The following is a 12,409-nucleotide window of genomic DNA, read 5'->3' as shown; positions in this document are numbered from 1 at the left end:
AGCCAGTGAGGTTGTGGCAATTCTGATCATGGCTTCCGTAGGCTTGTAGCCAAATAGTTTGTGATCACAGAATTGACATGTTGTGTTTGCAATTACATTGACTGCCAGCAGAGCTTCAAAGCTCTATAGATTGTTGCTCCTGATTTTCTTTTTTACTTAAAAGAAAAAGCCAAGACAATTCTGTGCCAAGGAACTGTGTTAAAAGAATGTCTGATGCCCAGATAAGCACTAATAATTCAGGAAACAGCAACTTTAGAAGAGTGTGCACAATCCTGCTTCTGCCAATTTGTACAGACCTAAGATGCAGTATATATTTTTTTGTGGTCACAGTGTTTCTACACTAATGCAGCATCCTGGCATATCACTTTTCCCCCTTCATTCTTAGATTGAGGTAGGTGGTCTCTTGCATTACTGCGATCCACTAACTGTGCTCAGGGAAGTGACCTCATGAAAATCACTTCTTTGACAAACAGTACACTACACTTAAGCACCAGATTACAGCTGTAGGAGAAACAGTGCAGACAAAGTATTAATAATGAAAACATTCCTACAGATGTAGTTTAAGAAATAAAGGCAAGGTTTTAAAGCATTACTAATGATTCTTGGGTGCCTCTGGGTATTTTTTAATGGTGAAATTAAGGCATTTCTACAGGTGCTCAGATTTCAGGAGGGAAGGTCCTCAGTATTTTCTACACTGAACTGGGGATTTGAGAGGTCTCGGGTCAATCCCTGACTTTACCATAGACCTTGGGCAGGCCACCTAATCACTCTGCTGTACATGATAATATTCTCTTTGTCTTTATCTGTTTTTTAATATAAGAAAGCAGAGACAGCGTCTTACTTTGTATAGCAACACACCTGCTACAATGAGGCCCGTTCAGTTGGGAACTCCAGATGCTGTTGCAGTAGTCATGGCCAGAAACTCAGCTGATAACGGGCATGCACTGAGGACTGGGAAGCACTCTAACACTAACTGGGATGGTGTCTGTATCTATATCATAGACATGCAACTGATGTAAAGAGACATCATTCCACTCTGGTTGATGGCACCATGCTGACTGCTATCCTCTGAAAACCGTGGTCTAAGCCTGTGGTTCTGACTTACAGACAGAGAGGAAGCAGACATATGGAATAAGAGTGTGTCACTTTTATGCAATCCCTTTTCTGTCTATAACTATAAACAGAATGAGATCAGCAGCTGAATCAGAGGCTGCTGAAGGATATGTGCTGGTACCACTCAATTATTCTGATCAGCTGGAGGTTGGTGGTCCAGAAAGCTAAGAGAGTGTTAAGAGCTACTGTGTACTGATGTGGGTCTTTTTCCCCTGACAGTTCAGGGAGGAACCTGACATGGAAGACTCAGTGCAGTCTCAATTGTTTGACTGGAATTTCCGTAATAAAAGCAAATGAGGGGAAAGGCCAGGGAAGAAGAGGGGCTGTAAGAAGGGCGCAAAGGACTGGAGTGGTCACAGTGGAGAGAAAATTAAGATAAAGAGAGGACTGATATTTCACTCTGTGAGTGACACATCTAAGGTCACCCAGTATTTTCCAGGAAGTATGGTACTCCACCAGTGACCTGGGAATTTTCTAGGCCAGGTCCTGTCAGTGCTTCCAAATAAGTGATGTAGATTTAATCATCTTACTTGATAGATGATGGTTGTAGCTGTGTGACCATTGCTTACTCTCCCATTAATTGAAGAGATGCATTCTTACTGGCCTAGGAGAATGGGGCTTCTCATGCTGTTTAGCCTGTCAGGGCCATGTATCCACAAACTGACTTTACAAACACCCTCAGTTCTGGCAGCAGGGATTCTTATTTATTTAAGTGTATGACTTGCTCAGTAAATGTGGGTCAGCTGTCTGGCTGGATGGGCAATTACATTCCAGGCAATAATCTAGTGCATATTTACTGAACTCTGGCAGCGATCCAGTTTGACAGGCGTTAACCTTTTGCTGGGGATCTGCTGTGCTTCCCCTACTGTGATCCACTGTTATTCTCGTGGAATGCCCTGGTGCTAGGGACAGCCCTGGTCTGGCCTGTCTAGCCCACTTGGCAAGTGTGTTCAAATAGGCGGTGAAGCAGCATGACAAGTATCTCACAAGGATCTCATCTAGCCCGTGTAGTAACATGGTGGGAGCATCCAAAAGAGATGGAGGGGCACGCTCTGTACCAGACAGGCTGCCTGCTGCTGGAAGCATCAGGCCATACCAGGACCACTGAGCAACCAAGAAGCAAGCAATATTTTCCCCAGATATACCAAGAACCATCTGGACATAGTGATATGCTTAATTGCAAAGCAGACAGGTTCTCCTGGGATGTACTTAAAACACCAGGGACATATACACTACTAAGATGTAGTCCCTGCTGCCAGGATGTGCTTGCTGTAGACAGCATATGCATGCTGCAGCCACAGGATAAGCTAGAATATGAAGCATGGTAGCAGGAGCTCCTACCGGGACTTTTAGAAGCTGTTAGAGGATAATAGCATAATTGCCAATCCTCAGTGTTCTGCATTACACAAGCATTGGTAGCAAAAGTAGGGCAGTGTTCAGTTTCCAGTGCACCCCCACACACAAAGCTGTGTTGAAAATGTCTAGTCTGCTTCTCTAAAGTGGCCTGGTTGTCTGGTTTGAAAGGCAGGCACTGAAGCAGCAGGAGAGAACTGGTGTGATCCCTTCAGGCTACATTCCAGCTGTGCAGGGCTTCTGTCTTTCTTGTCTGGATTTGATCTGTTGTAGGGGTAGGGAGGAATGGCAGTGGATTGGCTCCATATTGCTCATGCAGTTCTTTCATTATGTTAACTGGAGGTCTTACCGTGTGTCCTATGGCTTGAACCACTGCTTGGTACAAGGCATACAGAGATTGGGCTTCTGTCATCTTCCGGTCAGTCTTACTCTGCAGCCCCCAGCCTATGTTCAATCTAATCCAGGCTCCAGCTCCCCTCATGTTCCTAAGCCCTTCCTGTTCCTAAACCTCCACTCCACACTGATTTTGTGGGACTTGAAAAGGCCATTTAGAGAGCTGTTGAACCTGTATCTTACAAAGACCTGTGAAAAACACCCCGAGTCAGACCCAGTGGCCCTTTTGTACCTCTCCAGTGAGGCAGAGAGGCTGGATTACACAGTGGAGGATTCCTCTGGCTTGCACAAGTTTCTGTGGGGTACACAGATGGCATGTGGGGACTCTCATGCTCACCTCCCTGCAGCCCTTAATAGAGAGGGCACAGCCAGCTCTGCAAAGTATGACTAGTGCACACTGTGCTCAGGTGTTCGCTGGCTGCAGCAGTGGCCCTTTAGGGGCTGTGATGGGAGGTAGTGGTCTGAATGGTGGGACTGAATCAGGCTGTGGTGAAGCTGGTCAGGTGTGAGGATTGGACTCATAGCATGGAAAGCATGTGCTTGCTTAGAGTATTCATTTCTGGGGGTGGAGCCGCACTGAAAGTTAATAGATCAGTTCCACTATTAAACAGTGTAGGTTTCTACTGCAGATATAGGGTGACTTTGAACATCCTTTCCTAAGGAACATTTTAGCTTCCCTGGACAACAGCTTTTTCTCATAGATGAGCAAAAAGATCCTATTAATAATAATGTTAATAATGACCTAAGTGCTCTGATGCCCCACATACTAGCAGGAGTCAGGCCTGGGCTGGACTTGGATGGGAGTCATCCAACCAAATTCCAACCGGTGCTGGCAATTCAGTGGATAGCATGTTCCCCTCAAAGTTGGTTCTATGAAGTTACAGCCCCGTGGACCTTATAGAGAGGTGCTGCTTGCAGAGAAGAGAGGGAACAACAATTCTTGTTCCCTGTAGTCATGAAAGTTGCCAGAGTAGTTATAATGCAGTAGCCTGTGTTGTCCTTGCAGTCTCAGGTGGATGTGGTATTATAATTCACTTTCTAAACTAGTGTGTTGAGCCTTTGCTTGCTATTAATTCACTATCATATTCCCATCTAGAAGAAGTCACATGATAGTGACTATGCATATATGCATTATAGCTATGGCTACTTTGGCACAGAAGGCCTTTCAGCCATAGACGATATGATAAACTCAGAGCGCTTCTAGGGGTTGGGATAAATTTAGAGGGCTGTTGGGTCTAGCACATGGCAAGGAGAATCAAACTCCTGCAAAATTAGGCAGGGGATCATTTCATTGGGTCAGGAAACCTGTCTGAAAGCCTTATCCTCAAAGGTCCTGAAAATATGTAGAGAGACTCTATTACAGAGAGACCAAATCAGCCAGATTTCACTTTTCTCTGTTAACACTCCCCTTTTAAATACTCTAGTTTTTGCTACAGGCAAAGTTATAGCTTCATTGAAGTCAACAGGAGTTTTGTCACTGGCTCTGTAAGTCTAACTGTATCAATGGTAGTCTGCTATGGTTATGAGTGCCCATGGTCTGTCCATCAATTGTGCTTAGGTGGGATAATTCGCTGATTGTCTAGGCTGTAACGCAGCTCCACAGTTCAGTAAGTGTTATTCCGTTTCTGCTCCTGAAAGAATTTGAACCCCAGGGCCAGTCGTAAACCAGAGACCTATGCAGTCAGGCTTAAATGTGCTGTGCAGAGGAGGTAAGATAATGTGTCTGATGTTGATCTGGCTGAAGTCAGCCATCAGCCTTACTGAGTGCAAGAGGGCATCTCATGGGCCAGATCCTAAGTTGGTGTAAAACCGGCACTTTTCTGCTAACTTGAACAAGACCAGGATACAGCAGTGGTCTAGACTGGAGCTCCAATTGGGTAGCTGGCATAGAAACAAGGACACTGCAGAGAGGGATACTAAGGCTTGGAAAAAATGCCAGCAAAAGAGCTGCCACTAGACTTCATCTTCAGCTGAAGCAGAAAAAGGAGTCAGAATAGCCCAGTCCAAAGTCTGCCCCTCTTTCTGGTGAGACACATTGGCCAAGCACGTCTTTCACCAGATGAGACCATACAATTCTGAGCACAGGGATAGTTGGTTAACTGTTTGCCCCAGGGCAACTGTAGCTGAACTCCAGATTGAATTCATCATTCCTAGTGTGTCTCCAGACTTGTCCTGGGTTATATGTAAAATATACAGCTGCCAAGGGTTGTTATGTAAAGACTCTGAATGGTGCAGGGCACTGGTAGTAGAAAGAAGGCCCTTCATTTCTGTGTTACAAGGTCAAATTTAGTGACTTAACACTAGTATCGTCTGATGGGTGGTTAGGGATAGGATGCATAAGAAATAGTATGGAACATAACAGAGGAAATATTATAATGTGTGAATCAGTCGTGCAGCTTCCCCTGGGATGCTCTGTGCAGTTCTGTTCCCAGCATCTCACAAAATAGAGAATGAGTAGGTTTCTGAAGCTGGCAATATAAGTTATTGGGGGTACAGAGAAATGCTAGCAGAGATCTAAAAAGAATGGAACTGTTGGCCTCAGAGCAGATGAGTATGAGAAGGCATGATAAAAAATACAGAAAATAATGAATAACCTCGGGAAGGTGAATTGGGTTTCTATTCATGTCACTTTACAATGAAATTGAGCAGTGAGCAGATCCAAAAGCCATAACAATCAAAAAATAATATTACGCTCTGCACATAAGTAGCCCGTGGAACTCGTTGGTGTAGGTGCAGTCGCCGTCCCTGGAGGTATTCAAGAGGAGGCTGGACAAGCACCTTGTTGAGCTTGTTTGAGCCCAGTCACCTTGTGCCCATGGCAGGGGACCAGCCTCAATGATCTTGAAGGTCCCTTCCGGTCCTTCTAATCTATGATACTATGATATCAGTGAGACGGAGAGCTTAGCAGGAGTCAGACAGGGTTCATTCATTTATGGGATAATGACTCTCCTTAGAGTTAGCATAAATGTTGAAGGCCCAGTGGTGGCCTTAGCCCAGCTCCCAGAAGAGGTTTGTGTTTCTATCAGGAAAGAAAAATCCACGCTGGGTCCTAAATGGCCTCCTTGTTAATAGTTTCAGCAGAGCAGTCAAACACAGAATGGGCATGGTGAATGAACATCTATAGATGGTCCGCCATGACCAAGGCATGTAGAAGCAAGGCAGGGCAGAGCTTTGCAGTTTTGCTCCATGTTGTTCCACAGCTGATAAGCTGTCCATTAGAGGGACACATTTTCATATATATATTTCATAGATTTCATAGACATTAGGGCTGGAAGGGACCTCGGAAGATCATGGAGTCCAGCCCCCTGCCCCAGGAGCAGGAAGTCAGCTGGGGTCAAAGGATCCCAGCAAGATAAACATCCAAATGTCTCTTAAAGGAGTCCAGAGTAGGTGCTTGAACCACCTCTGGTGGCAGTCTGTTCCAGGCTTGGACAGTAAAGAAGTTCTTCCTTATGTCCAGCCTGAAACAGTCTCGGAGGAGTTTGTGACCATTTGACTTTGCCATCCCTTGGGGTGCTCTGGTGAACAGGTGTTCCCCCAGGTCCTGATGTACAACCCTTGTATACATATAAGGTCCCCTCTGAGCCTGCGCTTTTTCAGGATGAAGAGTCCCATGGCTTGCAGCCTCTCATCATAAGGCATGTTCTCTTGCCCTCTGATCATGTGTGTGGCTCTCCCCTGGACTCTCTCAAGCTTCTCCACATCCTTTTTAAATTGTGGAGCCCAAAATTGGATGCAATACTCCAGCTGCAGCCTCACCAAGGCTGAGTACATCGGGAGGATGACATCCTGGGATTTGCCTGAGAAACATCTATGCAAGCCAGAGTTTTGCTCGCTTTACCAGCTGCAACATCACATTGGTGGCTCATATTCATATTGCGGTCAGTCATGACCCCCAAGTCCCTTTCGGCCGTGATGCTAGCAAGCGTAGCTCTGCCGAGCCTATAAGCATGCTGCGGGTTTTTCTTCCCAAGGTGGAGTACCCTGCATTTTTCAATGTTGAAAGCCATCAGGTTTTTGTCCGCCCATTTTCTGAGCCTGCCAAGTATATATATACTGTTCCAAACCAAATCTGGACTGTGAAGTGGAAGATCAGTTGCTCCCCCTGACTGCCCTTGACTGTCTGTAACAGAGCTTTGGCTTTGGACCAAAACAGTTCTTCATTCAGGGACGGTTTAATTTTTCTTAGTTTTTTCCCCTGTTATGTGCCCCAGAATTTCCTGGTTTTGGCCTGATCTGGATTTCCTGAGATCCATGTTTCACAAGAATCTCTGCTTATCTCTGCAGAACCAAAAGATCTGGATAGCATAGGTAAGTTCTGCCCTGGTGCCTTTACCTGTAGAAAGATTGTGAGGCTAGGAGAACACTCCAGCATTTTAATCCTGCCTCTGACATTGACCTCCTCTGTGGCCTTGGGATTTGCTTTGATCTCTCTGTGACGCTGTTTCCCCATTTTTAAAATGAGGATAAAGGTGCTTTCCTGGATCCTAAGGTGTTGTGGGAAACAGCAAATACTTATTGGTTGTCATTGGTCTTGGAAATGGGAAGTATTGCATAAAGTGTTCTTACTCCAGCTGAACTAATGTTACATTTTACTACTTGGCTCTTACAGAGCAGTTTATGAAGGAGGTTGGTAGCATTGTCCCCATCCTGCAGATGGGCAAACTGAGGCATAGGGCAGGGAAGTTACTTGACCAACATTATCCTGTAGAGCAGAGTAGGAACCAAACAAAGATCACCTGAGTCCCAGTCCAGTGCACAATCCACTAGAGTTAGGAAATGCTCCTTCTCCAAGGATGATTACTAGATACAGTCTCATATATGCATCCATCAAGGTCAACATCATGAGAATTAAGGATGGATATGAAGCCTCCAATATGGTTGGGAGGAGAAGTGAAGCTAAAAAGGCAGTGAGCCCTGCCATCCATGGCAATACCCTTTGTTGGCTATCCTGGCCATAGACTTATTTGTTTTGGGTTGGGTGCAATTTGGATGGCCTAGTCCAAGGCCCCCATGCAGGGTTGGAGCAATACATCCATTGACCCTAATAGATAAGTCTAGTGAAAAACCCAGATGGTTGGTTTCCAAGGACAAATATTAGGGACAATCATATATAGTGTTAGCTAATGACTTATTCCAAGCTAAAGGGCAGAGCCTAAGGAGTCTTTGGCCTGCTTGACTCCAATGCAGGCTTCTTGAACTAGAGCTTTCCACCTGGAACTGTAAATCCTGGACTGGGATTTTGGCTATCCCAAATGGATTCTCTAAGGGAATCATTCTGGCAAGACTTTTGGGCTGAGCCACTGAGAATCAGATATTCAGACCTAAAACACACCCCCTGGGATTTGTCTGCAGTTGTCACTCAATGGGGAAAAAATAGGCATAAGCTTAGTGTAGCCTGCACAGATCAGAGAGAAACCTTGTCATTGGGGGTGGGCCACAAAAAGGGGTTTCTCACAGAAAAGGTATAGCTCATAGACAGGTAACCTTCCATGTATTCACATGTGAAATACCCTTCTTTGAACATGAATATAGTACTCTCTTGCCTCCTACTATTTCCCAACTCAGAAGCCAGTAGAAGCTGTATATTGTATTAACAACAGGAGCACTGGAGGTGGGAAAATTGAGTCTGGATCTACATTGCTATGCAAGCTTTCTGTCATGGTTTAAGAGTCAAGTGGTAAACCGCATTTTGCTTTTGTAGCCTCACTGAGCCATGAATAGATACCACCCACCTCTATCTTGAACAGTGCCGTAACCATCAAGCAAATGGGGTGGGGAAGGTGACTAGAACCAAGAGCAAACTTGAATGCAAAATGGGAAAGGAAAAAGTGAATGAAGAGGAAAACAAAATAGGTTGAAGGAAAAAGAAAAGCGTGCATGGTCAGGAAGAATCCTGGCAGGCAGTTCAAAGAGCAGTTAGGAAATACAGTTACCATATTTTTTGTGTACAACATGCCTGAAATATACTGTGCACCTTGTTTTTGAAACAGAAAGAAGACATTTTTTTCCCAGATTTATGGCTGCATAGACTGCAGCCTAATCTTTAGCTGACTTGCCCTCCCTTTTCTGCTTAACTAAAAGCCTAGCTGCTGGTGAAGACTGGTCTCCATGAATAGGCATGATTTTAAAAGGATCTAAAGATTCTCCAGGGTTATGAAATAGAAGGGGAGACACCAGAGGCAGATAGCAGACAGTAAAATTACCCAAAGAAATATTAGCTTGATTATTGAACATCAGGACCATTAAAACAAACAGATGACTATTAACATCTGGGCAGTGAAGAACAATGAGCTGTTAGGTCAACTGACTCCCTCGGCTGCCTCCTTAATACATGCATTCCAATTTGGGGGGCTGAGTTTTGGGGAAAAGGTGCATGTGTTGTATGTGAGAAAATACAGTATATACATATGTATGCAGAAACCCATGCTCCTATGTCCATATCACCAGCCCCAACCATCCCTCTCACCTTCTCTCTCAATCCCATCAGATCGCACATCTACACATCTACTTGTCCTGCACACACATCCACATCTCTCTATGCAAATCCACTACCATGACTCTCTATTCATTCATATTTACCAATGGATATCTACATGTACACACCCCATCTCCTTCTCTATGCCTATATGCATGTAGTTATGCCTTTCATCCATTCATACTGCATTTTCCTGTCCATATAAACCCAGCCTGGCCCACATGCATTTATTGAAGCTTATTCTATGCCCCTCTTGTGTCTCTCACACACACACACACACACACACACACACACACACACACACACACACACACACACACACACACACACACACACACACAGAGTATCAATTAAAAAGCCATACCCAAAGATTACATCGTTTTTTCTTTTTTTGTTTTGCTCAAAAAGGCATTTTCTTAAAAAATATATTAAACCAATACATTTGACTAAGATGTAACTCAGCTGGAGCAAATGTCAATAAAGGAATCCCTCAGATAAATAAATACAGTTTAAAAAAACCCAACAACTTATTAAATAAATGCATAAATAAAAAACTGTAAAGGAAAACTACCCAGAGAGCTCCACCTCCGAATGCCAAAACAGCTGCCTGCATGGCTGAAGCCAAGTCACTACCTGTGTCAATAGCAGAGCCATTTCCATCTCCACTTAAAGTAACAAGGTGCAGTTTCATGGCATTGAGTAACAAAGGAGGGTGACGAGCTCACCCCTTACACGAGGATAATAGTGGAGTTCAAGCAGGTCTGCCTGCCCCAGGGATCATCAGCTGGGATCAGCCAGGTTCTCCCAGCCATCCGGGGAATGGTATCAGGAGAACACGCAGGGGTGGGCGTGCATATGGGAGGATGGGAAAGGCAAGAGAATACAAAGACTTAGAAAGGTAACACAGAATGCAGTGGTAATGGTGTTGGTAGAAACATCTGTTAAAAAGAATACAAAAGTGACTGCACTGAGGGAGACCACAGCTGGCTTCTGCCCCAGGGATGGTACATGTGAAGCCCTTTGAGCAAATTTGGCCTCCTGCATGTCTGTGGTTTTGTTCTTCTTCCTGCTCCCCTCTGTTTTTGCCTGGAGTGCTGGCAGGGCACCAGCAGATAGGTCTCCTTTCTAGGAGATTTTTCTTCTTGAAGTTTTCTCTCCCCACAACTGATCCCTCTTCTTTCACTTTGGCCTTTTCACATGTCAGGTACTAATGATTTTCCTGCCTGGTCACAACATTAGCTTGTAACTCAGAAGGGAAAAGAGGCCTATCAGCAGTTGCCAGGCAGGCATCTCCTAGCAGAATAGGCCTGTCCCATCTTCCTCAGCTGCTTCCTGAAGGCCTGTTTGGCTCCTTGCGTCACTCAGGCCCTGCCATCTCCCTGGCTGGTCCCTTGGTGTCCTGTGGAAGCACGCTGTTGGCACTGAGATAAGGCCTTTTGAAGTCTCAGCTCCCCAGCCCTCCTTCCTTTTCCTCATACTTCTTCTCCAGAGGTGTCATGCAGTCCTCAAGGCTAACTGCACAGTTTGCCTGTCTCATACTCCACTGGGTTTGGCAGTTTGGCATTGAAGGCTCTCAGGGAGGACTGGATCCTTGCCACCTCATTGTTGGCCAGTTTGAGCCGGTGTCGGAGTAAGCAAGAGAAAAGGTCAAGCCGGGTTTTGCCAGGTGGTGAAAGCCGATTCACCCGGTCCCTGATTTCTATGAGCTGTAACAGGGCTGAGTCCTGGGAGCCTTGTGTGTATGGGTAATCTAACTGAAGGATCAGGTCCCGGATGGCATCTGGATCAAAGGGCAGGCTGAAACCAAAGACTTGAAAGCTGTTGATCTTCATGTAGCCCAGATTCTTAGAGGGATCCAGCATCTCTAGGGGCTCATAATAGATAGTCTCATTGGAACTGTCATCCAGAGACTTGATGCGGCTCCTCAGATAGACGTGGACTGTCTCAAAGAAGGTCTTCCACCTGTTTCCTAAGGTGAGTGTCCAATTTTGGCACTGGGCGGAGGCATCAACATTAGTCCTTTCCCAGTCTGTGAAGCCACTCTCATTAACGGGCATAAACCAGCTCTCCGAGTGGCTGCCCCCAAATGGGTTGACATAGATAGCCATGACTGGCTCCAGGGTGCTGTTCTTGGTGAGGCATATCTGGAGGGAGAGGGCCAGCATGATGTGCACCAGCCCTGGCTTGTACTTGTTGCTTTTCAAGGTCAGGAGCATGCGCTTCCTCCAGGAGGGATCGAACCAACTCCCCAGGCGCATATCATTGCTGATGAATATGGAGTGCACCTCAATGCGGCTGTCCCGTTTTTGGAGCAGATACTTGAGCTCCAAGTCCTGCAGGTCAGTCTCAAGCCCTAAATAGTGCTCTAGGGACTCTGCCACCTCTGGCCGGCAGAAACCCTGGTTGAGCACATAACCTAGGTTGCAGGCCCCGCAGCGTGTGCTGTTATCATCAGCACAGGTGGCACAAGCTGACCCTTCACCCAAGGCACATGGTATGGGCCCCTGGCAGGACACTTGGTCATAAGGGCAGGTGCAACTGTGGCTTTCTTCCAGGAAAGTCCCAGGCACGATGGTCTCGCTGCAGTACAGGAGTGACTGAATGCGGTTCCACCAGTAGGGTAAAGACCTAAGGAACAGGAGGCAAGAAAGAAAAGGCTTTTTAGGGTGTGGACAGAATTAACAACCGAAGTGTTTCAAAGGTCCAGATGTATGCACATGCACGCCCTTTGAAATGCTGCAAAAGCAATGAAGTACTTCAGTGCTCTGTACATGTGTACACTGTAGAGAGTGTGTCAGGAGACCTCTGGGTTCTCCAGAATCCCACATGTTTTTATCTCCCTCTCCACATTCACACACAGAGGGAGGAGGAAGGAGAGTGGTGCAGACTGTGGGCATTCTGCTGGCCAGAGCTGGGTATACCCTCCAAGATGGAGCAGAAGGTGGAGCTGAAGTGGGAGGTAGGTAAGCCCCTCTCCCGACTGCTACCTCCCCCTGTTCCCATCCCCCACCCCTTGGGCTGGAAGTGGCAATGGCTTTCCAGCCCCCATTCTCTGGGTACCTCTCCAGTTCC

The 12,409-nt window shown here is 46.0% G+C and overlaps 1 protein-coding gene across 3 annotated transcripts in view; it reads right to left on the bottom strand.

Annotated features, from left to right (window-relative positions):
- Positions 1-9,708: 9,708 nt before the first annotated feature.
- Positions 9,709-12,409, bottom strand: part of BRINP2 (BMP/retinoic acid inducible neural specific 2) — a 55,939-nt gene continuing 53,238 nt past the window's right edge. For all 3 annotated transcript variants that reach the window (XM_019530887.1, XM_019530890.1, XM_019530888.1), the window contains exon 8: positions 9,709-11,965. In XM_019530887.1, coding sequence (XP_019386432.1) covers positions 10,849-11,965 — 1,117 coding nt within the window. In that variant the 3' untranslated portion in view covers positions 9,709-10,848. The remainder of the gene's footprint in view (positions 11,966-12,409) is intronic.

The sequence above is a fragment of the Crocodylus porosus genome, unplaced genomic scaffold, assembly GCF_001723895.1.
Source record: "Crocodylus porosus isolate Cpor-Errol unplaced genomic scaffold, CroPor_comp1, whole genome shotgun sequence".
Classification (NCBI taxonomy): Eukaryota; Metazoa; Chordata; order Crocodylia; family Crocodylidae; genus Crocodylus; species Crocodylus porosus.
The sequence above is the reverse complement of the archived record's forward strand: the minus strand, read 5'-3'. Positions and strand labels throughout refer to the sequence as shown.